This window comes from Mercenaria mercenaria, chromosome 6 (genome assembly GCF_021730395.1).
Source record: "Mercenaria mercenaria strain notata chromosome 6, MADL_Memer_1, whole genome shotgun sequence".
Lineage (NCBI taxonomy): Eukaryota > Metazoa > Mollusca > Bivalvia > Venerida > Veneridae > Mercenaria > Mercenaria mercenaria.
In genome coordinates, this window is record NC_069366.1 from 39,839,610 (window position 1) to 39,867,173 (window position 27,564).

The 27,564-nt window shown below is 37.8% G+C and overlaps 1 protein-coding gene across 1 annotated transcript in view; it reads right to left on the bottom strand.

Moving 5' to 3' along the window:
• Positions 1 to 4,666: 4,666 nt before the first annotated feature.
• LOC123549119 (TBC1 domain family member 20-like) overlaps positions 4,667 to 27,564 on the bottom strand; it is a 121,293-nt gene continuing 98,395 nt past the window's right edge. Inside the window, exons 6-8 of the mRNA XM_053545662.1 lie at positions 21,972 to 22,063; positions 17,194 to 17,295; positions 4,667 to 4,718 (exon numbers count right to left, since the gene is read on the bottom strand). Of these exons, the coding sequence (XP_053401637.1) occupies positions 4,682 to 4,718; positions 17,194 to 17,295; positions 21,972 to 22,063 (231 nt within the window). The 3' untranslated portion in view covers positions 4,667 to 4,681. The remainder of the gene's footprint in view (positions 4,719 to 17,193; positions 17,296 to 21,971; positions 22,064 to 27,564) is intronic.

Sequence of the window (27,564 nt, forward strand, 5' to 3'; positions counted from 1 at the left end):
TTTTGATGAGGTAATCATTTTACCCAAGTTTTATAAAATTCCTTTAAGGGGTTTAGCGGACACGAAATGGAAGGCTCAAACCTTTGACCTTCAGTTGTGACCTTGACCTTGAGCCGACATGGCTGACTCATAAGTTCTGCACATCGCCTTGATGAGGTGATCGTTTGACCCAAGTTTGATGAAAATCCTTCAAGGAGTTTAGGAGATATAGAGCGGACACAAAATGGAAGGCTCAAACATTTGACCCAAAGTTGTGACCTTGACCTTGAGGCGGCATGACTGACTCATGGGTTCTGCACATCATCTTGATGAGGTGATCATTTGACCCAAGTTTGATAAATTTCCTTCAGGGGTTTAGGAGATATAGAGCGGACACAAAATGGAAGGCTCAAACCTTTGACCTTGAGTTGTGACCTTGACCTTGAGCCGACAAGGCTGACCCATGGGTTCTGCACATCGTCTTGATAAGGTGATCATTTGACCCAAGTTTTATAAAATTCCTTCAAGGGGTTTATGAGATATAGAGCGGACACAAAATGGCAGGCTCAAACCTTTGACCTCGAGTTGTGACCTTGACCTTGAACAGACAAGGCTGACTCATGGGTTCTGCACATCGTCTTGATGAGGTGAGCATTTGACCCAAGTTTCATGAAAATCCTTCAAGGGGTTTAGGAGATATGGACCGGACACGATTTTGTTACGGACGGAAGGACAGACGGAAGGACGGACGGAAGGACGGACGGAAAGACGGACGGAAGGACGGACGCAGACCATTCCTATAATCCCTCCGCCACGGCGGGGGATTAAAAATCTTAAATAATGAAAAAGCGGCAGCAATTTAAAAATATGAAGTAAAACGATTTTAGGCAAACAGATTTCTGTTACGTGACCTCGTGAACGTAAATAGAAAATCGGGACGCGGTTTAAAAAAAAAAAAACAATGATGTTGTTGCGTTTTTTTTAAAATAAGTTTTGAATGAATCTTTGTTCATGTACATGTATTTTTTGACACAACACTTTATAATAAGATATTCTTCTCAAACCGTTTTGAAATTTCCTTGAGGGCAAATAGGTCACAGAGGTAAGAAATCCGCTATTATAGTTTGACACGTTTACCTGTCAGTTTATACGGGATATTGCACATTCACTTTAACAAATTAAAAAGAAGTTTTTTTCATTGATTTTCACCACACTAGAACTACTTCTCAGCTCTTTAAAGAACCGAGGCGGTACGATCAAACAGTGATGTTCAACTTGGCGCGAAAACATGACGTAATGCCATGAAAATCTCGGGGAAACCATACCGCTTTGATCTCCACTTCTAATGTCATGATACCGACACACTTTTAGCTCTTTGAGGGGATGTTAATTGATGATGAAAACAAGGCCAATTACTTTGTTTATCAACAGAATAATTACCGATAATCGTTAAACGTTTATTTTTTCGCTTTCAACACGGGTGGGTGGGGGATGTTACCCGATGACCGAGAATTGTATCCATATTTTTGGGACACTTTTCAAAATAATTATTTTTCGGGAAATAAGTCTCTTGGGACAGTGAAAAAAATAATTATTTTATGCTGTCTCTAGACTTGGGGTAAATACGGTAGATAAGTTGAAAAAAGAGAAAGTGTAAAAAAACTTTAACCAAGGTGGGGACGTGGAAAGACGCCAACGCCGGGTCGAGTAGGATAGCTCTCCTTATACTTCATATAGTCAAGTTAAAAACAAAGTCATATGACCTTTGACCCCTCAGTGTGACCTTGACCTTGAAGTGAGCCATCCAGAAACATGCACTCTGCTTGTCGTTTCGATGAGGTGAACATTTGTGTCAGGTTTCTTTGAAATCCTTCAAGGGGTTCAAGAGTTACAGAGCATAATTGAAACTGCTAACCAACAGACACACAGACGGACATCGAGGCGATAACATAATACATCCCTTCGGGCATATAAAAAGGAACAAGATCTTATAGTGATACAAGTTTTGTGCAAGTTTTGTTAAAATCAAATCACAAAATGAAATTATTATCGTTTCGGATATGGCAATGTTAGTGGGTGTTAACCATCTTAAGTGTTTTATAACCTTCGCGGGTAAACACGTGAAATTCGTGCATATCTCAGGCATTTATATAGACGTTTCGCGGGTTTTCTTCACTCGAGATTAATATTTGGCAGTAAACGCATCATTGTTTTGTTGTCATATACACAATGAATGAAGATGATACTTCTTCTCAACGGTGGGACGAACAAACTCAACGATCAGAGATTGTCGAAGAACTGAAGGATTTTTTCAACAGTAAATTCAACGATTTGAAGAAAACTGTTCAGACTGATTCAGAGTGGATTGCGGAGGCTACTAGAAACAAGAGGGCCAAGATGGCCCTAGGTCGCTCACCTAAGAAACACACCATAACAGTGTAAAACATGTTTGACCTAGTGATTTCATGGAAACAAATATTCTGACCAATTTTCATTAAGATTGGACCAAAAAATTGGTCTCTTGCGATAAAACAAGCATTTTCTTAGATATGACCTAGTTTTTGACCCTAGATGACCCATGTTCAAACTCGACCTAGATTTAATCAAGGCAATCATTCTGACCAAAATTCATGAAGATCAATTGAAAAATACAGTCTCTATCACATACACAATGTTTTTCTTCGATTTGACCTAGTGACCTAGTTTTTGACCCCAGATGACCCATTTTCGAACTCGGCCTAGATTTTATCAAGGTAATCATTCTGGTCAAATTTCATAAAAATCATTTGAAAAAAACAGTCTCTATCGCATACACCAGATTTTTCTTTAATTTGACCTAGTGACCTAGTTTTTGACCTCAGATAACCCATATTCAAACTCGACCTAGATTTCATCAAGGCAATCACTCTGACCAAATTTCATGAAGATCAATTGAATAATACATCCTCTATTGCATACACAATGTTTTTCTTCGATTTGACCTAGTGACCTAGTTTTTGACCCAAGATGACCCATTTTCGAACTTGGCCTAGATTTTATCAAGGTAATCATTCTGGCTAAATTTCATGAAGATCAGTTGAAAAATACAGCCTCTATTGCATACACAAGGTTTTTCTTTGATTTGACCTAGTGACCTAGTTTTTGACCCCAGATGACCCATTTGCAAACTTGGTCTAAATTTCATCAAGGTAATCACTCTGACCAAAATTCATGAAGATCAATGAAAAATACAGCCTCTATCGCATACACAAGGTTTTTCCTTGATCTGACCTAGTGACCTAGTTTTTGACCCGAGATGACCCATTTTCAAAATCGACCTAGATTTCATCAAGGTAATCATTCTGACCAAAATTCAAGAAGATCAATTGAAAAATACCGCCTCTATCACATACACAAGGTTTTTCTTTGATTTGGCCTAGTGACCTAGTTTTTGACCCGAGATGACCCATTTTCGAACTCGGCCTAGATTTCATCAAGGCAATCATTCTGACCAATATTCATGAAGATCAACTGAAAAATACAGCCTCTAGCGCATACACAATGTTTTTCTTCGATTTGACCTAGTGACCTAGTTTTTGACCCCAGATGACCCATTTTTGAAATCGGCCTAGATTTCATCAAGGTTATCATTCTGACCAATATTCATTAAGAATAATTGAAAAATACAGCCTCTATCACATACACAAGGTTTTTCTTTGATTTGACCTAGTGACCTAGTTTTTGACCCGAGATGACCCATTTTCGAACTCAGCTTAGATTTCATCAAGGTTATCATTCTGACCAATCTTCATGAAGATTAATTGAAAAATACAGCCTCTATTGCATACACAAGGTTTTTCTTCGATTTGACCTAGTGACCTAGTTTTTGACCCGAGATGACCCATTTTCTAACGCGGCCTAGATTTTATCAAGGCAATCATTCTGACCAATATTTATGAAGATCAATTGAAAAATACAGCCTCTATCGCATACACAAGGTTTTTCTTTGATTTGACCTAGTGACCTAGTTTCTGACCCGAGATGACCCATTTTCGAACTCGGCCTAGATTTCATCAAGGTTATCATTCTGACCAATATTCATGAAGATTAATTGAAAAATACAGCCTCTATCGCATACACAAGGTTTTTCTTTGATTTGACCTAGTGACCTAGGAGTAAGAAAGTAAGAAATAATATCAATTCAATTGTGATATTGACGACCTGCTTGACAGCATAGATAAAGCTATTACACTGAGAAATGCCACTAGAGCTCATGATTATATTAAAGACGCTAAAGATTTGATAAAACAGAGAAACAAACTTATCAGAATTGCAGACAATTCTCCTTCCGGTTGGTCCACTATTCATGAGTATGAGAAATTGGACGCTGCTAGCGATTCGGAAGATGACAAACGTATTCGTAAAGCAGAAAACAGAGCCAAAGCTCGTACTGATAAAGCTAAGAGTTCTCCTTCCACTAGTTTTAATACAAACACTGGTTTTCAGTCTAATTTTCGTAGCTTCCGTAGAGGAACAGGTTCAAGATTTGCCGTGGCAGGAGGAGCGTCCTATCAACAGCAGTTGCCTGCTTCTGTCGTCTGCTTCCGGTGCGGGCAGTTGGGACATATTGCCTCAGGATGTGGTCAGGTCAACACCGATTTCCGTTCAGGAGCCATGGGATCAGCAACTGCTGCCAGAGTGCCCGAATGTGAAAAACCTGATGCTACCAAGGGTTCCAGCCAGTGATATTGAAGGCTATACTGAATATGATAAGTATTGGATTTTTGATAATACAGTTTCTATGTACGGTCATTTACAGCATCAAGAACTATTTTGTGAATATAAAGAAAGTTCCATATTAGTTTCAGACTTTTCCGGAAAGGCAGATTAAAACAGGCGTTACCTTTTCGGGAGACTGTTCTTGAACAAATGACGACATCTTATCTTGTATAAGAAATGGTTATGTTATTCCTTTTTCGTCTCAGCCCCCTTTGTTTAATTTGAAAAATAACAAGAGATCACAGAGTGATCTTGGCGCCCACCAATGTGTCATTCTGAGTGTTCCAAATTTCAAGACTTATTGACTAGCTCAAGGTCAAATTTCATTTCCGTACACAACACTGTGCATGTGGTCCAAATTCGAAAGCTGTAGCTTGAGAAATGTGAAAGTAGGTCACTAGATAAATTTCAAGGACAAAGTTCTTTGTACACAAAACTATGCATGTGCATCAAGGCTGTAGTTTGAGAAATTTGAAAGTAGGTCACTAGGTCAATCTTAAAGTCAAAGTTTATTTCTGTATACAAAACTATGCAAGTGGTCTAAATTTGAAGGCTGTAGCTTGAGAAATGTGAAAGTAGGTCACTAGGTCAAAATCAAGGTCAAATTTCACTTCAGAACACAAATCTATGCATGTGGTCCAAATTTGAAGCCTGTACCTTCAAAAATGTGAAAGTAGGTCACTAGGTCAATGTCAAGGTCAAAGTTTGTTTCGGTACACAATCCTATGCATGTGGTCTAAAATTGAAGCCTGTAGCTACAGAAATGTGAAAGTAGGTCACTAAGTCAATCTTAAGGTCAAAGTTCATTTCGGTACACAAAACTATGCAAGTGGTTCAAATTTGAAGGCTGTAGCTTGAGAAATGTGAAAGTAGGTCACTAGGTCAAAATCAAGGTCAAATTTTGTTTTGGAATACAGAACTATGCATGTGGTCCAAATTTGAAGCCTGTACCTTCAAAAATGTGAAAATAGGTCACTAGGTCAATGTAAAGGTCAAAGTTTGTTTCGGTACACAAAACCATGCATGTGGTTCAAATTTGAAGGCTGTAGCTTGAGAAATGTGAAAGAAGGTCACTAGGTCAAAATCAAGGTCAAATTTTATTTCGGAATACAGAACTATGCATGTGGTCCAAATTTGAAGCCTGTACCTTCAAAAATGTGAAAATTGGTCACTAGGTCAATGTAAAGGTCAAAGTTTGTTTCGGTACACAAAACCATGCATGTGGTCCAAATTTGAAGGCTGTAGCTTGAGAAATGTGAAAGTAGGTCACTGGGTCAAAATCAAGGTCAAATTTCATTTCGGAACACGAAACTATGCATGTGGTCCAAATTTGAAGCCTGTACCTTCAAAAATGTGAAAGTAGGTCAATGTCAAGGTCAAAGTTTTTTTCAGTGCACAAAACTATGCAGGTGGTCCAAATTTGAAGGTTGTAGCTACAGAAATGTGAAAGTAGGTCACTACGTCGAAATCAAGGTCAACTCATGTCAAGGTTTATCTTGCCACTCAAAACCATACATGTGGCCCAAATTTGAATGTTGTAGGTTATTGACAAGAAATTTTTAAAAGCTTTTCCCTATATAAGTCTATATGAACCATGTGACCCCCAGGGCGGGGGCCATATTTGACCCTAGGGGGATAATTTTAACAAACCTGGTAGAGAACCACTAGATGATGCTACATTACAAATATTAAAGCCCTAGGCTTTGTGGTTTGGACAAGAAGATTCTCAAAGTTTTTCCCTATATAAGTCTATGTAAACAATGTGACCCCCGGGGCGGGGCCATATTTGACCCTAGGGGGATAATTTGAATAATCTTAGTAGAAGACCACTAGATGATGCACATACAAAATATCAAAGCCCTAGGCCCTGTGGTTTTGGACAAAAGGTTTTTCAAAGTTTTTCCCTATATAAGTCTATATAAACCATGTGACCCCCGGGGCGGGGCCATATTAGACCCCAGGGAAATAATTTGAATCATCTTGGTAGAGGACCACTAGATGATGCTTCATACCAAATATCAAAGCCCTAGGCTCTGTGGTTTTAGACAAGAAGATTTTTAAAGTTTTTCCCTATATAAATCTATGTAAATTATAGAAATAAACAAAGGGCCATAACTTACTAAAAAATTGTTGAACCAGTCTGAATTTCAGGGGGACAAAACTAGGGTACCAATACATCATTCAGACAAAGTTTGGCCAAAATCCCCCTGGTAGTTTCTGAGGAGATGCGATAACAAGAAATTGTTAACGGACGGAAGGACGGACGGACGGACGGAAGGACGACGGACCACGGACGCAGAGTGATTTGAATAGCCCACCATCTGATGATGGTGGGCTAACAAACCTGCGTTAGATAATAAAGATTTTGTAGAGTGCTATCAAAGATCTGTTACAAAAACAATGTGTTTAGGAGGTGCCTTTTTTATCTGATAATGTAAATCCGTTGTCTGTAGCTACAAATAATGCATCGGGAAAGAAACGACTGATCCTCGATTTAAGCGTTTTGAATACGTATGTCAAAAAAGATCATGTTAAATTCGAAGACTTCAAGGTCGCAAAAGAATTATTAATTCCTCAAGGTTACATGTACAAATTTGACATGTCAAGTGGTTACCATCATATCTTAGTTAAGCCTCTACATCATTTTTATTTAGGATTTTCTTGGATATTTGACGGTAGATGGCGCTATTACGTTTTTTCTGTCCTCCCATTTGGTTTGTCGTCTGCACCTTTTATTTTTACAAAATTACTAAGACCTTCGATTAAATACTGAAGAAAAGAAGGTTTTGAACACTGTACTGTTTTTAGATGATGGTTAGGGGGTTAACAGATCCTTTGAACTTGCGTTATCAGATGCTAATTTAGTCCGGACTACATCAATCAGTGCTGGGTTTTTAATTAACTTGGAAAAATCAGTGTTTGTCCCAGTGCAAGTTATAGAATGGCTGGGTTACATTTGGGATCTTGAACATGGAGTCCTTAAAATTCCCGAACAACGAAAACAGAATACTTTGTCCTGTATTTACATCATCAAAAGATCTTTTCCATGGGTAAGCGCTAGGGATTTGGCAAAACTTTCTGGGAAAATCATTTCTATGATGCCGGTCTTGGGAAATGTTTGTTTGTTACAAACAAAATGTTTTTACAGATTCATTGAAAGTAGGATTTCCTGGGATGCTTACTTGAATATCTCAGAATGTGTTCAAACTATTTATTTTTGGGAAAAACAGATGTCTTTGCCATTTTGTAAAAAGTTGTTTCAGGACTTTTTACCTTCAGTGTTAGTATATTCGGATGCCTCCAACATTGCGGGGGCTGCCTGTATGATAAATACGTAGCACATAGGGCGTGGAATGAATTTGAAGAAAAGCAAAGTTCTACATATAGGGAGTTATTGGCAATACATTATTCCGTAAGTAGTTTCCTTTGTAAACTGAAGGGAAAACAGGTCATTTGGTATACAGACAGCAAAAATTGTGTAAATATTATCGAAAAAGGCAGTCAAATACCTGAACTGCAACGGTTCGCACTAGACATTTTTACAATTTGTGCACAAAATAGTATTTCTTTACACATCGAGTGGATAAGGAGAAATCAAAATACAGAGGCAGACATGTATAGTAGAATGATAGATTATGATGATTATGGTGTATCTCAGGATTTTTTCCACTTCATAGATCGCATGTTTGGTCCACATACAGTGGACAGGTTCGCAAACGATTACAACACTAAACTGCCTCGTTTCAATTCGTTGTATTTCACTCCTTCTTCGGAGACAGTAAACGCTTTTTCAGTAAACTGGAATTTTGAAAACAATTTGATCGTACCGCCTGTTTATTTGATACCTATTTGAGCTCTTAATCATTTATTTTCCTCTAAAGGTAGTGGTACATTGGTTGCTCCGTATTGGTACTCAAGTCCCTATTTTCCAATGATTTTTGGGGAGTGCTCGAGGCTCAAACCTTTTATTAGACATACTTCTATTCAATGATCATACTGGTATCTATGTTCAGGGCAGAAATAAAGAATCCATTTTTGGATCTGAAAAATTTACAAGTAAGGTTATTGTTGTAAGAATAGAATGTAAATAAGCAAAGCAACTGTTAAAACTGAATTGTTGTACTTTTTACGTCGCTTTAAGCCTCATAATGCATTTTAATATTTTATGTTGAAATGTCAAAAACACTTCCTTCAAGGGGAGTAATGAGTTAAAATAGTTGACAGAGATACTTAGTTTTATCAAAAGGGAGATAATCTTATTTAACGATTCGTTTCATTGTACAATATTTGAACAGTTAAGCAAATATATTCAAGATGAGAGATACTTATTTTAAACTGATTTTGACATTATGAGCTATTATTTGCAATTCTTTTTCAAATGAATTTGTTTATATTATTGATACCATGAATAATTCATGTTTGCTTAAGAATAATTTTATGTTAAAATTTTACAGGCATGTTTAAGAGTCATCGTTGGCTAGAAGTTGAAGAAATGTGTGATATATTGCCTAGTAACCAGGACCTTTTCTCAGAAGTGAAAGACGCTGTGATGTCTAGTAAAGAACAGTCAACCTTACGTAATTATAAATATTCGTTCGAAAAATTTTCAAAGTGGTGTTCTCAGTTTGGGTTTTCCTACCTGCCTGCATCACCAGTAACTTTAGCATTATATCTAGTATCTTTAATATAACTCGAAGATAAGCCGTGTGGGAAATCGAAGCTAAATTTAGCCTTTTATTCTGTTAATAACATGCATGAACTAGCTTGTTTGGAAAGTCCTTGTAAAGATAAATGGTTAAAACTCTGTTTAGAAGGCTGTTAAAGGAAAGTATCGCGGCCAATTGAGAAAAAAGAGCCAATTTCACCTGAAATATTGAAACAGTTAGTACTCAAATTCGCTTCTGAGAATTGTTCTTTGGGAAATTTAAGGATTGTTACTTTATGTGTTCTGAGTTATGCTGGATTTTTAAGGATAAGTGAGGCCTTAAATCTTAAACGATCTGACATAGAATTGTTTGATTCTTATTGTTCATTATATTTTGAAAAATCAAAAACTGACGTTTACAGAGATGGACAGCATGTAGTTATAGCTATAACAGGGAACTTTTCTTGCCTGGTAGAGAGATACCTGCATTCTGCTAGGATTCCTGAACATTCCACTGAACATATCTTTAGGCCTATACAAGCTGGTAAACATTGCCGCGATTGTGGACTAAGAACACCTTTGAACAAACCACTTTCTTATACTAGAACCACAGAAATTTTTAAAGATATGTTAACCGCAATCGGAATTGATGCTAGTAAATATGGTTTACATTCATTTCGTTCCGGAGCAGCTACTGTGAGTGCAAATTTGAATACTACTGATAGACTGTGGAAGAGACATGGATGCTGGAAGAGTGTTTCAGCAAAAGACGGTTATGTTAAAGACTCAATTAAGAAACGTTTATCAGTGTCATTGAATTTAGAATTGTGAAACGATTATCAGTGTCATTGAATTTAGAATTGTGAAACGTTTATCAGTGTCATTGAATTTAGAATTATGAAACACTATGTTCTTTTATACACGGACATTATAGTAGTTTTTCTAAACATATGATACTTTACACATGTGTGAGATTTTCTTGATTAAATAAATGCCCTTGTTTAATCTTATGTCTTTCAGTGTATATTCCGTAAATTTCTTTCAGATATAGCATAGTTTGGCTGGAGATGACTGCCCTCATTTGTGAAGACAAATGTCCTGGTTGTATGAAGGTGATTGCCCTAGTTGGGCAGAGATGACTGCCCCATTTGGGCGGGTATGATTGCCCTAGTTGGGCGGACAAGATTGCCCTAGTTGGGCGGGTATGATTGCCCTAGTTGGGCGGATATGATTGCCCTAGTTGGGCGGATATGATTGCCCTAGTTGGGCGGGTATAATTGCCCTAGTTGGGCTGATATGATTGCCCTAGTTGGGCGGATATGATTGCCCTAGTTGGGCAGAAATAATTGTCCATGTTGGGTGGAAATAACTGCCCAGGTCCGGTGGAAATAATTGTTCTAAATGGATGTGTTTATATTGTTCTAGTTGGACAGAGATGATTACCCTAGTTGGGTGTTTTATGCATAACTTTGTGTTATGTTTCATACAGTTTCAGGCTCGAACTTAATTCGTATATTATTTTGAAATTTTGAATTGTAATATAATCTGTAATTGATTTTGTACAACTTGGAGATAATAGTTTCTGCCGAAAACTGTACTTAGATTTTCAGGAAAACATGAGGGGCCAGATGTAGAGTCAGTTTTGCACAGACGAATAATTAGATGTGTGATAGAGACCTTGGAGTTGTTTGGTTGTCTATATACATGGAAAAGGTTTTGGTATTATGTATCACGGTAGTATTTTATTTCGATACAATAACTGTTTGCTTTCACAAAGATTTAATTACTCTGCAGTTAATCTCATTTATTTATTTAAGGTAAAGTATTTAATTTCGGATAAATGTAATGTTTTAATTCCATTTATTCACCCTCTTTGTTTGCTCGATACGTACTTCCAAATAATAAGTCTTATTCCTATTTCTGTCTTTTGTTGATTTTGTTATAGCAGATAAGATAATAATTAATTTACTCTCGATAACAGAGAGAGAGTAAATGAAATTATTATCGTTTCGGATATAGCAATGTTAGTGGGTGTTAACCACCTTAAGTGTTTTATAACCTTCGCGGGTAAACATGGAAATTTGTGCATATCTCAGGCATTTATATAGACGTTTCGCGGGTTTTCTTCACTCAAGACTAATATCTGGCAGTAAATGCATCATTGTTTTGTTGTCATATACACCCTCCCACCCACCCATCCTGATAAATATATTTTATTACAGAATGTCGTATTCAGAATGCTGTAGCAGTTCAAGAAATTGAATGTTTGTTTTATAGATAATTGTCATTTCTATAGAGTCAATGGAGATGTGGCGAATTCAAGCAATATATCACAAGAACCTTGCAATAACATTGTGTTCACGGATTTTAATCAGTTAATATATCGTTTCAGTGCCAAAGGACCACTTGACCATGCCAATATCACGATACTGATTCAAATCCTTCAAGATGACTTTGGTATACATAGCACTCCCTTGAAATGGATAGAATCTTATCTCACGAACAGAACAATGAAAGTTTTAGTGGAACAGTCAGCATCTGACACGGAGCCACTAAGGTTTGGTGTCCTGCAGGGTTCTTGTGCCAGACCTGTGATCTTTACCCTGTATATATCGGCTCTTAACAGAGTGGTGCAGAAATATCCAGCTGATCTCTATGGATACGCGGACGACCACAAGATTGCGTTAAAAATTCAAGCGGGAAATTCTCAAAATGAGACAACTGTTCTTCAACAACTCGACAGTTGTCTAAATGAAATCATAAAATGGATGACAACCTTCAAACTGAAAATGAATCAGTCTAAAACTGAAATTATTATGTATGGAACAAGACAACAGTTAGCGAAATTGGACATCACAAGTGTAAACGTTGGTGGGTGTGACGTAAAATGCGTCGATCACGTCAGAGACCTAGGTGTAACTATGACCAATACACTCAACTTTGACCATCACATTCAGAAAAAGTGTCAGATAGCTCATGTACAGTTACGAAACCTTAGGGCTATACGGAAACATCTCACACAGAAGTCAACTGAATCATTAGTGCATGGATTGGTTCATTCTCACATTGACTTCTGCAACAGTTTATTTACAGAAACTCCAGCCTACCAAATCAATAAACTACAGCGAGTCCAAAATCATGCCACTAGAGTAGTCAAGAATGTTTCCTATGAAAAACCAAGTACCGAACTTCTGAAAGAATTACACTGGCTTCCAGTTAAGGCTAGAGTCATGTTCAAAGTTTTAGTAATAGTCTTCCGTGTCATCAATGATACAGCTCCAGTATATCTGAGGGAAATGTTTGTACCTACTCGACAACGATACAGACTTCGCTCACAAAGTGACACTAACTGTAACATCCCTAGACGGCGAACAAAACTAGCAGACAGATCTATGGCGGTCGTTGGTCCCAAATGGTGGAACGATCTGCCTAGCTATCTGAAAAACATTCAGTCTGAAGCCAGCTTTAGATCAAAACTGAAAACACATTTATTTAGGCAGTTTTATGAACAATGAGTGTAGTCTTGTTAAAATACAAATATTCAGAAGTGGTGTAAAATAGTATTTATATATGTCCAAATCTTTAAATCTAAGTTCTAGAATCCTGTCCATATTTTGTATGTATATATGTTAAATGTGTGTTATGTAAATGTAAAGCGCAATAGAATATTTTATAATTTTTGCGCTATATAAATGCCATGTATTTGTATTTGTATTTGTACCATGGACCATGAAGATTAATAATCAAACGGATTGGCTGAAATTGCACTGTATAAATACGTACTGCCAAATAATAAGTCTTATTCCTATTTCTGTCTTTTGTTGTTTTTGTTATAGCAGATAAGATAATAATTAATTTACTCTCGATAACAGAGAGAGAGTAATGAAGCTGCTACTGTGGAGACAAGGTCAAAATATCTAATTCTGGCCCTTTCAGGGGCCATAAGTCTGGAACCCGTGAAGGAATCTGGCCAGTTCAACAAAGGAATCAAGATCTTGTGGTGATACAAGTTGTGTGCAAGTTTGGTTAAAATCAAATCGTAAATGAAGCTGCTATTGTGCAGACAAGGTCAACATAGCTAATTTTGGCCCTTTCAGGGGCCATAACTCTGGAACCCATAATGGAATCTGGCCACTTCAAGAAAGGAACCAAGATCTTATGCTGATACAAGTTGTGTGCAAGTTCGGTAAATTTTTTTTTTGGATTTTTTTTTTTGGATTTAACGTCGCTATTGTGCAGACAAGGTCAAAATAGCTAATTCTGGCCCTTTCATGGGCCATAACTCTGGAACCCATAATGGGATCTGGCCAGTTCAAGAAAGGAACCATGATCTTATGGTGATACAAGTTTTGTGCAAGTTTGGTAAAAATAAAATCATAAATGAAACCACTGTCGTGCAGACAAGCTATTGTTGACACACAAAAATAGCAAATTCTGGCCCTTTAAGGGGCAATAACTCTAGAACCCATGATGGGATCTGGCCAGTTTTCGAAAGGAACTGAGATATCATGCCAATACAAGTTTTGTACAACTTTGATCAAAATTGCTTGCAAAATGTGGTGTTTATCGTGTTCACAAGAAATAGTGGACGGACGGACGACAGACGAAGGGCGATCACAAAAGCTCAACCTGTCACTATGTGACAGGTGAGCTAACAAGAGCTATCCATAAGACAGCGTGCTCGACTTCTCTCAGTGCTTGACTCTGAATTAGAGTTTTGCCAGTAAAAAAAAAATCCAAGTTAAAAAGGGACACAACTCTGTCAAAATTCAAATCAGAGTTATGGGAATTTTTCTCCTGGTGTAGACTTTGGTGGTTAACAAGTATTTTAAGTTTCAAGTCAAAAGCTTTGATAATAACAGAGATATTTGACTTTATCAAAAACTTTAACAAAAAATTCTTAGTGAAAAAGGGGCATAATTCTGTCAAAATTCAAATCGGAGCCATGGGGATTGTTTCCCCTGGTGTTGACTTTAATGGTAATCAAGTATTTTCAAGTCAAAAGCTTTGATAGTAACAGAGATATTTGACTTTATCAAAAACTTTAACAAACAAGAGGACCATGATGGTCCTGAATCGCTCACCTCTTCCCACATGACCCAGTTTTGAGTATGATGTCGTTTTTTCTATTATTTGACAGTGACCTAGTTTTGAACATGACCTAGGTATTATCAAGATAAAAATTCTGACCAATTTTCATGAAGATCCATTGAAAAATATTGAAAAATATGGTCTCTAGAGAGGTCACAAGGTTTTTCTATTATCTGACCTATTGACCTAGTTTTCGAAGGTACGTGACCCTGTTTTGAACTTTACCTAGATATCATCAAGGTGAACATTCTCACTAATTTTCATGAAGATCTCATGAAAAATATGGCCTCTAGAGACGTCACAAGGTTTTTCTATTTTTATACCTACTGGCCTAGTTTTTGACCGCACGTGACCCAGTTTCGAAACTGACCTAGATATCATCAAGGTGAACATCAGATCATTTTTTATGAAGATCCATTGAAAAATATGGCCTCTAGAGAGGTCAAAAGATTTTAATAATTTTAGACCTACTGACCTAGTTTTTGACCGCAGTTGATCCAGTTTCAAATTTGACCTAGATATCATCAAGATGAACATTCAGACCAACTTTCATACAGATCCCATGAAAAGTATGGCCTCTAGAGAGGTCACAAGGTTTTTTTATTATTTGACCTACTGACCTAGTTTTTTAAGGCACGTGACCCAGTTTCAAAACTGACCTAGATATCATCAAGGTGAACATTCTGACCAATTTTCATGAAGATACATTCACAAGTATGGCCTCTAGAGAGGTCACAAGGTTTTTCTATTTTTAGACCTACTGACCTAGTTTTTGACCGCAGTTGACCCAGTTTCAAACTTGACCAAGATATCATCAAGATGAACATTCAGACCAATTTTCATACAGATCCCATGAAAAATATGGCCTTTAGAGAGGTCACAAGGTTTTTCTATTATCTGACCTACTGACCTAGTTTTTGAAGGTACGTGACCCACTTTCGAACTCGACCTAGATATCATCAAGATGAACATTCAGACTAACTTTCATACAGATCCCATGAAAAATATGGCCTCTAGAGAGGTCACAAGGTTTTTCTATTATTTGACCTACTGACCTAGTTTTTGATGGCACGTGACCCACTTTCGAACTTGACCTAGATATCATCAAGATGAACATTCTGACCAATTTTCATGAAGATCTCATGAAATACATGGCCTCTAGAGAGGTCACAAGGTTTTTCTATTTTTAGACCTACTGACCTAGTTTTTGACTGCACGTGACCCACTACCGAATCTGACCTAGATATCATCAAGATGAACACTCAGACCAACTTTCATACAGATCCCATGAAAAATATGGCCTTTAGAGAGGTCACAAGGTTTTTCTATTATTTGACCTACTGACCTTGTTTTTGAAGGCACGTGACCCAGTTTCGAACTTGACCTAGATATCATCAAGGTGAATGTTCTGACCAATTTTCATGAAGATCTTGTGAAATTTATGGCCTCTAGAGAGGTCACAAGGTTTTTCTATTTTTAGACCTACTGACCTAGTTTTTGACCCCACGTGACCCAGTTTCCAACTTGACCTAGATATCATCAAGATAAACATTCTGACCAATTTTCATGAAGATCTTGTGAAATATATGGCCTCTAGAGAGGTCACAAGGTTTTTCTATTTTTAGACCTACTGACCTAGTTTTTGAAGGCACGTGACCCAGTTTCGAACTTGACCTAGATATCATCAAGATGAACATTCTGACCAACTTTCATAAAGATCCCATGAAAAATGTGACTTCTAGAGTGGTCACAAGCAAAAGTTTACGGACGCACGGACTGACGACGGACACCGCGCGATCACAAAAGCTCACCTTGTCACTTTGTGACAGGTGAGCTAAAAATTCTTAGTGAAAAAGGGGCATAATTTTGTCAAAATTCAAATCAGAGTTATGGGAAGTGTGTCTCCTGGTGTAGATTTTGATAGTAAATAATGATTTTGAGTTTCAAGTCAAAAGCTTTAATAGTAACGGAGATATTTGACTTTATTAAATATTTTACCAAAAAAATCTAAGTTAATAAGGGGCATAATTCTGTCAAAATTCAATCAGAGTTATGGGGATTGTTTCTCCTGGTGTAGACTTTGATAGTAAATAACTACTTTATGTTTCAAGTCAATAGCTTCGATAGTATGAGAGATATTTGACTTTATCAAAAACTTGAGCTAACGGTGACGGCGACGCCGGGGCAAGTACAATAGCTCTTTTTCTTGGAAAAGTCGAGCTAAAACGGATATCATGAGACTCATTATCCCATCCATCTGCCTGCCCATCCATCCATCTGCCCGGACAGCCCTAATCTACAAGCCGGATTTTTCTTCGAAAACACGGCCAAAAATTGGGAGAGGACCTTCTAATGATGCTAAAGGCTAAGTTTGCCATCAAGTGGTTCCTGAGAAGAAGCCTTTTAAACGTATTTCTATTTTTAGCTCTAGTGGCCCAATCAAACAAAATTTGAGGAAGGACCTTATAATGATCCTCTAGACCTTATAATGATCTTCTAGGTGTGATGAAGATCCATCAAGTAGTTCATGAGAAGAAGTGATTTAAAGCTATTTATAATTTTAGCTCTGGTAGCCCCTAAAAGGCCAATCGTCCCCATTTGAACAAAACTGGGAGAGGACCTAATACCGAAACCTGATCGGCATGTCAACATCATCTCAGATTCCACGCTGCTTAAAATTTCATCAGACAAACAATCACAGGTAAAATCATAATTCTTACCTCTCCATAAAGTCTCTAAGATTAGGATTAACTCGACCAATTAATGGATACATGTAGTTAAGAATGTGTTTGGTCCTGTCCATATCTGCATCCATAAAATCTCTGTAATACATTAAATATATTATATCAGATTTTTATCATACCAGATATATTACTGGTAACTCAACTATTTGAAACCGTTTGCCAGTACATAAGTGAAAATTACAGAAAACTGCGGATGCAATAGAAAAACTAGAGATGCTTTTGAGAAAAGCGCATGTCTCCCACAACTGCCCCTATCAACAAGAGCTGTCACAGGAGACAGAGCGCTCGACTATTTCAATGCTGGATAGTGAAACTGGGCACATCTGAGGAAACTAGAGCTGTCACTGGAGTGTTTAATGACTCCAATTGTGGATGAAGATATTGCACAATAGCCTGAGTCTATGTCAAAAATATCAACTTAAAGTAATAAGAGAGGTAAAGATAAAATGTATCAAAACACTATATAAGTATATCCTAAGCAAAAACGGGCATAATTCATTAAATATTGGTGCCAGAGTTATGCAGCTTGTGTCATATAGTGTGGGTGATGATGTTGAACAACTATTTTAAGTTTGAATCAAATCCATTCAGTAATAACAGAGACAGAGTGAAAGTGCATCAAAACTTTAACCTAAAATTCTAAGTAAAAAGGGGGAATAATTAATGAAAAATTGGTGCCAGAGTAATGCACCTTGCGTCATATGGTGTGGGTGATGACGTTGAACAACTATTTAAAGTTTGAATCAAATCCATTCAGTAACAAGAGGAACATGATGGTCCTGAATCGCTCACCTATCCCCACATGACCCAGTGTTGAACTGAGTATGACGTCATTATTTCTATTATTTGACACAGTGACCTAGTTTTTGAGCACATGTGACCTAGATATCATCAAGATAAAAAAATCTGACCAATTTTCATGAAGATCCATTGAAAAATATGGCCTCTAGACAGGTCACAAGGTTTTTCTATTATTTGACCTAATGACCTAGTTTTTGAACACACGTGACCCACTTTTAAACTTGACCTAGATATCATCAAGGTGAACATTCTCACCAATTTTCATGAAGATCTCGTGAAAAATATGGCCTCTAGAGAGGTCACAAGGTTTTTCTATTTTTCGACCTACTGACCTAGTTTTTGACCGCACATGACCCAGTTATAAATCTGACCTAGATATCATCAAGCTGAACATTCTCACCAATTTTCATGAAGATCCATTGAGAAATATGGCCTCTAGAGAGGTCACAAGGTTTTTCTATTTTTAGACCTACTGACCTAGTTTTTGACCCCACGTGACTCAGTTTCGAACTTGACCTAGATATCATCAAGGTGAACATTCTGACCAATATTCATGAAGATCTCATGAAAAATATGGCCTCTAGAGAGGTCACAAGGTTTTTCTATTTTCAGATCTACTGACCTAGTTTTTAACCCCACGTGACCCAGTTTCGTATTTGACCTAGATATCATCAAGATGAACATTCTGACCAATTTTCATGAAGATACATTCACAAGTATGGCCTCTAGAGAGGTCACAAGGTTTTTCTATTTTTAGACCTACTGACCTAGTTTTTGACCGCAGTTGACCCAGTTTCAAACTTAACCTAAATATCATCAAGGTGAGCATTCTGACCAATTTTCATGAAGATCCATTGAGAAATATGGCCTTTAGAGAGGTCACAAGGTTTTTCTATTTTTAGACCTACTGACCTAGTTTTTGATCCCACATGACCCAGTTTCAAACTTGACCTAGATATCATCAAGATGAACATTCTGACCAATATTCATGAAGATCTCATGAAAAATATGGCCTCTAGAGAGGTCACAAGGGTTTTCTATTTTTAGATCGACTGACCTAGTTTTTAACCACACGTGACCCAGTTTCGAACTTGAACTAGATATCATCAAGATGAACATTCTTGACCCCACGTGACCCAGTTTCAAACTTGACCTAGATATCATGAAGGTGAATATTCTGACCAATTTTCATGAAGATCTTGTGAAAAATATGGCTTCTAGAGAGGTCACAAGGTTTTTCTATTTTTAGACCTACTGACCTAGTTTTTGACCCCACGTGACCCAGTTTCAAACTTGACCTAGATATCATCAAGGTGAATATTCTGACCAATTTTCATGAAGATCTTGTGAAATATATGGCCTCTAGAGAGGTCACAAGGTTTTTCTATTTTTAGACCTAATGACCTAGTTTTTGACCGCATGTGACCCAGTTTCGACCTTGACCTAGATATCATCAAGGTGAACATTCTGATCAATTTTCATAAAGATCCCATGAAAAATGTGACCTCTAGAGTGGTCACAAGCAAAAGTTTACGCACTAACGGACGCATGGACGGACGACGGACGCTGCGCGATCACAAAAGCTCACCTTGTAACTTTGTGACAGGTGAGCTAAAAACAGAGACAGAGTGAAAGTGCATCAAAATTCTAAGTAAAAAGGGGAAATAATTCATGAAAAATGGTCCCAGAGTTATGCATCTTGTGTCATATGATAAGGGTAATGATGTTGAACAATTGTTTAAGTTTGAATCAGATCCATTCTGTAATAACAGAGATAGAGTGAAAGTGCATAAAACTTTAACCTGAAATTCTAAGTAAAAAGGGAAATAATTCAAGAAAAAGTGTGTCAGAGTTATGCATCTTGTGTCATATGATGTGGGTAATGATGCAGAACAACTATTTTAAGTTTGAATCAAATCCATTCAGTAATAACAGAGGTAGAGTGAAAGTGCACCAAAACTTTAACCTGAAATTCTAAATAAAAAGGGGGAATAATTCATGAAAAAATGGTGCCACAGTTATGCCCCTTGTGTCATATGATGTGGGTGATGATGTTGAACAACTATTTTAGGTTTGAATCAAATCCATTCAGTAATAACAGAGATAGAGTGAAAGTGCATCAAAACTTTAACCTGAAAATCTAAGTGAAAAGGGGGGATAATTCATGAAATATTGGTGCCAGAGTTATGGCCGTTATGTCAGATGATGTGGATGATGATGAGGAATAAGTATTTCAAGTTTGAATCAAATCCATCAAGTAATTACAGAGATAAGTTGAAAGAAGAGAAAGTGCACCAAAACTTCAACCAAGGTGGGGACGCGGAAAGACGTCGACGCCGACGTGAGTAGGATTGCTCTCCATATACTTCGTAAAGTGGAGCTAAAAATGTCTAGTTTCTCTTGATGGTTTAGATGAGTAGATCCAATTAGATGGTCTGGACGAGTGGATCCAATCAGTAATTCAAGGGCCATAAATCAAAAGTGCCTGGGCGGATTTGGCTAGTTATTGAACCTGGCTAAGGTCTTATGGCCAATTAACATTTTGTTCAAGTTTGGTGAAGACTGGATGAGAAATGTTCGACTGAGAGAGCAGACAAGAGTAAAAAGGCCGATTTTTTGATAATTCATTGACTTAGAGTGCGGACAAGAGTAAAAAGGCCGATTTTTCGGTAATTCAAGGGCCATAACTCCAATACGCCTGGACCGATTTGAATAGTTATCGAACTTGGCCGAGGTCTTATGGTCAAACACCTTTTGTTTAAGTTTGGTGAAAATCAAATGAGAAATGTTCAACTTAGAGTGCGGACAAGCTTTATGCTAGACAGACAGACAGACACACAGACAGACAGACACACAGACTGGAGTAAATCAATATGTCTCCCACACCACTATGTGGTGGGAGGCATAATTATATGCATAAACTTATACAAGAGGGCCACTGAGGGCCATACCTGAAACTGACTATTTGACATTGATATGTATGGCACACTAAATCATGCATGGTAACAACTATGTTTAGTAGTTTTTTCTGCTTTAAGCTCTTGCAGCCCCTAATATCAGTCAAGCTGAACCATTTAAATAAATTTGAAAGAGGATCTTACAAAAGCATTACAGACCATGTTTGGTGATGTTCAATTAAGCGATTCATGACAGGGAGTCATTTAAAGTTTTTTCTATTTTTAACTCTGGCGGCATCAAAACTCAGTCAAGCAGAATCATATGAATAAATTTGAAAGAGGACCTTATAAGGATGCTACAGACCAAGTTTGGTGACAATCCATCAAGCCGTTCACGAGAATAAGCTGTTTAAATTTTTTTCAACTTTAAGCTGTGGCTGCGCCTGTAAATAGTCAAGCAGAGGAATTTGAAGAAATGTCGGAGAGGGCCTTATAAGGCTGTTAAAGACCAAGATTGGTGAAAATCCATTTAGTGTTTTATGAGAAGAAATTGTTAAACAGCTTTCCTATTTATAGCTCTTAGGTACATGAGAAGAAGTCATTTAAAGGTGAAAAGATAACGCCAGCCGACAGACACAGCCCTATCCCAATGGCTCATGCTGAATCTTTGGTTTAGATGAGCTAAAAACATGAGTTAAGAGCAAATATTTTTGTTTTAAGAGCACTGCAATGCAGAGCAATATAGGCCTAGATTTCATTAAGGCAATCATTCTGACAAAATTTCATGAAGATCAGTTGAAAAATACAGCCTCTATCGCATACATAAGCTAAATGTTGACAGACAGACGCCAGACATTGAGTGATCACAAAAATTCTGCTCAGGTGAGCTAGAGGGGGGATAAGTCATGAAATATTGGTTTGAAAGTTCTGGTCATTTTCTTTGAACAGTCCAGATAAAAACTTATGTACTAAACAATAAAGATTTTTCATTCAGATTTTTTTTTCAACCTCAAAAAAGTATTTTCAAATATTATTGGGTTGTGTTCTCCACATTACCTTAGATGATTCATTGATAATTTATCTACCAGAGCAAATGCAACATCCTCCCCAACCACCAGCAGGAATGTAACACAAATATCATGGTAACCCTGGAAACATAATTATATATAAGTTACAAGTATAGAAACATGTTCTCTAATCTGAGAAAATGTAACAAATAACTAGAATGTGTCTGTAGGACACAGGGTGTGCCCCCCCCCCCCCCCCACTGGTACATTTGTCACAAATAAGGAGAAATAATTCAAATGTTAATGGGGTATAGCCTTAACAAACATTTTATGAAAAGGATTCATTATTCTAGGCCATATACTTTTTGAGCTATGAGCATCACAAACAAAAAATCCACTATTCTGGCTATTTCAAGGGCCATAACTTTGTAATAAATGCTAAGATTCTCAGGAAGTGCCAAGTGTGCAAGGATACATCATGATAAAGATCCAAGCAAGGTGTCATAAATTTACATCAAATACTTTTTGAGCTAGACACATAATTAGGTGAAAATGTGCATTTTTTTACTATTTCAGGGGCCATAATTCTAACAAGAGATCACAGAGTGATCTTGGCGCCCACCAATGTGCCATTTTTGAGTGTTCCAAATTTCAAGACTTACTGACTAGCTCAAGGTCAAATTTCATTTCCGTACACAACACTGTGCATGTGGTCCAAATTCGAAAGCTGTAGCTTGAGAAATGTGAAAGTAGGTCACTAGATCAATTTCAAGGACAAAATGTGAAAGTAGGTCACTAGGTCAAAATCAAGGTCAAATTACACTTCAGAACACAAATTTATGCATGTGTTTCAAATTTAAAGCCTGTACCTTCAAAAATGTGAAAGTAGGTCACTAGGTCAATGTCAAGGTCAAAGTTTGTTTCGGTACACAATCCTATGCATGTGGTCTAAATTTGAAGCCTGTAGCTACAGAAATGTGAAAGTAGGCCACTAGGTCAATCTTAAGGTCAAAGTTCATTTCGGTACACAAAACTATGCAAGTGGTCCAAATTTGAAGGCTGTAGCTTGAGAAATGTGAAAGTAGGTCACTAGGTCAAAATCAAGGTCAAATTTTATTTCGGAACACAGAACTATGCATGTGTTCCAAATTTGAAGCCTGTACCTTCAAAAATGTGAAAGTAGGTCACTGGGTCAAAGTAAAGGTCAAAGTTTGTTTCGGTACACAAAACTATGCATGTGGTCCAAATTTGAAGGCTGTAGCTTGAGAAATGTGAAAGTAGGTCAGTAGGTCAAAATCAAGGTCAAATTCCATTTCAGAACACGAAACTATGCATGTGGTCCAAATTTGAAGCCTGTACCTTCAAAAATGTGAAAGTAGGTCACTAGGTCAATGTCAAGGTCAAAGTTTGTTTCAGTGCACAAAACTATGCATGTGGTCCAAATTTGAAGGCAGTAGCTACAGAAATGTGAAAGTAGGTCACTAGGTCAAAATCAAGGTCAACTCATGTCAAGGTTCATCTTGCCACTCAAAACCATACATGTGGTCCAAATTTGAATGTTGTAGGTTATTGACAAGATTTTAAAATCTTTTCCCTATATAAGTCTATATGAACCATGTGACCCCCCAGGGCGGGGCCATATTTGACCCTAGGGGGATAATTTGAACAAACTTGGTAGAGAACCACTAGATGATGCTACATTACAAATGCCAAAGCCCTAGGCTTTGTGGTTTGGACTAGAAGATTTTCAAAGTTTTTCCCTATATAAGTCTATGTAAACCATGTGACCCCTGGGGCGGGGCCATATTTGACCCTAGGGGGATAATTTGAACAATCTTAGTAGAAGACCACTAGATGATGTCATATACAAAATATCAAAGCCCTAGGCCCTGTGGTTTTGAACAAGAGGTTTTTCAAAGTTTTTCCCTATATAAGTCTATATAAACCATGTGACCCCCGGGGCGGGGCCATATTAGACCCCAAGGAAATAATTTGAATCATCTTGGTAGAGGACCACTAGATGATGCTTCATACGAAATATCAAAGCCCTAGGCTCTGTGGTTTTGGACAAGAAGATTTTCAAAGTTTTTCCCTATATAAATCTATGTAAATTATAGAAATAAGTAAAGGGCCATAACTCATTAAAAAATTGTTGAACCAGTCTGATTTTCAGGGGGACACAACTAGGGTACCAATACATCATTCTGACAAAGTTTGGTTAAAATCCCCCCGGTAGTTTCTGAGGAGATGCGATAACGAGAAATTGTTAATGGACGGAAGGACGGACGGACTGACGGATGGACGGAAGGACAACGGACCACGGACGCAGAGTGATTTGAATAGCCCACCATCTGATGATGGTGGGCTAAAAATAGGGGGTGGAGCCAGTCAACAAATAAGAGGTGTGCAAGTTTATATCATGATAAAGACTTATGCAAGTTTTCAATAATTTATATTACATACTTTTTGAACTAGATGCATCACAAGGTGAAAATGTGCATTTTTGACTATTTCAGGGGCCATAACACTTAAATAGGGTGCGGACCAAAGTGAAAAATAGGAGGTGCACAAGTTCATATCATGATTAAGACTCATGCAAGGTTTCATGAATCTATATCAAACACTTTTTGAGCTAGGCGTGTCACAAGGTGAACAAGGCAGTCTGAAAGACAGCTAAATCCCCCGCCAATGCTATGGATAGTGAAAGTGTAAACCTTTGACCTTTAGCTGTGACCTTCACCTTGAACTGACATGGCTGACTCATGAATTCTGCACAATGTCTTGATGAGGTGATCATTTGACCCAAGTTTCATGAAAATCCTTCGAGGGAATTAGGAGATACAGAGCTCAAACCTTTGACCTTGAGTTGTGACCTTGACCTTGAGTTGACATGGCTGACTCATGAGTTCTTGATAAGGTGATCATTTGACCCAAGTTTGATGAAAATCCTTCAAGGGGTTTAGAAGATACAGAGTGGACACAAAATGGAAGGCTCAAACCTTTCACCCTAAGTTGTGACCTTGACCTTGAGCTGGCATGGCTCACTCATAAGTTCTGCACATCGTTTTGATGAGGTGATCATTTGACCAAAGTTTTATAAAATTCCTTCAAGGGGTTTAGGAGATATAGAGCGGACACAAAATGAAAGGCTAAAACATTTGACCTTGAGTTTTGAACTTGACCTTGAGCCGGCATGGCTGATTCATGAGTTCTGCACATCGCCTTGATGAGGTGATCATTTGACCCAAGTTTCATATGAATCCTTCAAGGGAATTAGGAGATACAGAGCAGACACAAAATGGAAGGCTCAAACCTTTGACCTTCAGTTGTGACCTTGACCTTGAGCCAGCATGGCTGACTCATAAGTTCTGCACATTGCCTTGATGAGGCGATCATTTGACCCAAGTTTGATGAAAATTCTTCAAGGGGTTTAGGAGATACAATGTATAGAGCGGACACAAAATGGAAGGCTCAAAACCTTTCACTCTAAGTTGTGACCTTGACCTTGAGCCGGCATGGCTGACTCATGGGTTCTGCACATCGTCTTGATGAAGTGATCATTTGACCCAAGTTTTATAAAATTCCTTCGAGGGGTTTAGGAGATATAGAGCGGACACAAAATGGAAGGCTCAAACCTTTCACCCTAAGTTGTGACCTTGACCTTGAGCTGACATGGCTGACTCATGGGTTCTGCACATCGTCTTGATGAGGTGATCATTTGACCCAAGTTTTAAAAAATTCCTTCAAGGGGTTTAGGAGATATAGAGCGGACACAAAATGGAAGGCTCAAACCTTTGACCTTGAGTTGTGACCTTGACCTTGAGCTGACAAGGCTGACTCATGGGTTCTGCACATCGTCTTGATGAGGTGATCATTTGACCCAAGTTTCATAAAAATCCTTCAAGGGGTTTAGGAGATATGGAGCGGACACAAGTGTTACAGACAGACGGACGGAAGGATGGAATGAGGGAAGGACAGAAGGACGGACGGAAGGATGGACGGAGACCATTCCTATAATTCCACTTGTGGCGGGGGATTAAAATGTGCATTTCTGACTATTTCAGGGGCCATAACTCTGAAAATAGGGGGCGGAGCCAGACGAAAAATAAGAGGTGCTCAAGTTCATATCATGATTAAGATTCATGCAAGGTTTCATCAATTTATATCAAATACTTTTTGAGCTAGGCGCGTCACAAGGTGAAAATGTGCATTTTTGACTATTTCAGGGGCCATAACTCAGAAAATAGGGGGTGGAGCCAGACAAAAAATAGGAGGTGCGCAAGTTCATATCATGATTAAGACTTATGCAAGGTTTCATCAATTTATATCAAATACTTTTTGAGCTAGGCATGTCACAAGGTGAAAATGTGACATTCCTATAATTCCACTTGTGGCGGGGGATTAAAATGTGCATTTTTGACTATTTCAGGGGCCATAACTCTGAAAATAGGGGGCGGAGCCAGATGAAAAATATGAGGTGCGCAAGTTCATATCATGATTAAGACTCGTGTATTATAGGGTATAGCTTCGGACGGACGGATGAACGGACGACGCCGGACGCCGGACACAGGGTGATCACTAAAGCTCACCTTTGAGCACTTTGTGCTCAGGTGAGCTAAAAAATTGTTTCGTTTCGTCAAAGCAGTCTAACATAGACGATCTACTTTCGATTTCAAAAACTACAAGAAAATACAATTTAGTGTTTTGCTGATTTGTTAATTTCTCAAAAAACTAGAGCTATCACTAAAGGTGATGAATGTACCCCCCCGCATGCACTGACACAGTACACTGCAATCTGACACACACAAGACTGCATAATTATGTGGACTGTATGTATATAGACTGTATGTATACAGTATAGTAACAAAAAACAAAGTCCCATAACTATGCAGAATATTTATCTAAAAGAATGTAACATACCCCATGCACAACTAGGGTTGGTACTGATCACTTTTGTGAAGTTTCATTAAATTGTGTGCAAGGGTTTGGTAGATTAGGCATGCACAAGATTGCATATGAAGACTGTATGTACATAGTATGTTAACAAGAAACAAAGTCCCATAACTCTGCAATTTTTGTCGCTGAAAGAACCTAACATGCCCCATGCACAACTACTGTTGTTACTGATCAGTTGTGTGAAGTTTCATTAAATTGTGTCAAGGGGATGAGGAGAGATGGTGCGCACAAGATTGTGTCTATGTCTATAGTATAGTAACAAAAAAACCAAGTCCCATAACTCTGGAATTTTTTTTTTTGAAAGAACCTAACATGCCCCATGCACAACTACTGTTGTTACTGATCACTTGTGTGAAGTTTCATTAAATTGTGTCAAGGGGATGAGGAGAGATGGTGCGCACAAGATTGTGTCTATGTATATATTATAGTAAAAAAAAAACAAAAGTCCCATAACTCTGCAAATTTTTTTTCTAAAAGAACCTTACATGCCCCATGCACAACTACTGTTGGTACTGATCACTTGTGTGAAGTTTCATTAAATTGTGTCCAGGGAATGAGGAGAGATGGTGCGCACAAGATTGTGTCTATGTATATAGTATAGTAACAAAAAAACAAAGTCCCATAACTCTGCAAATTCTTTTTCTAAAAGAACCTAACATGCCCCATGCACAACTACTGTTGGTACT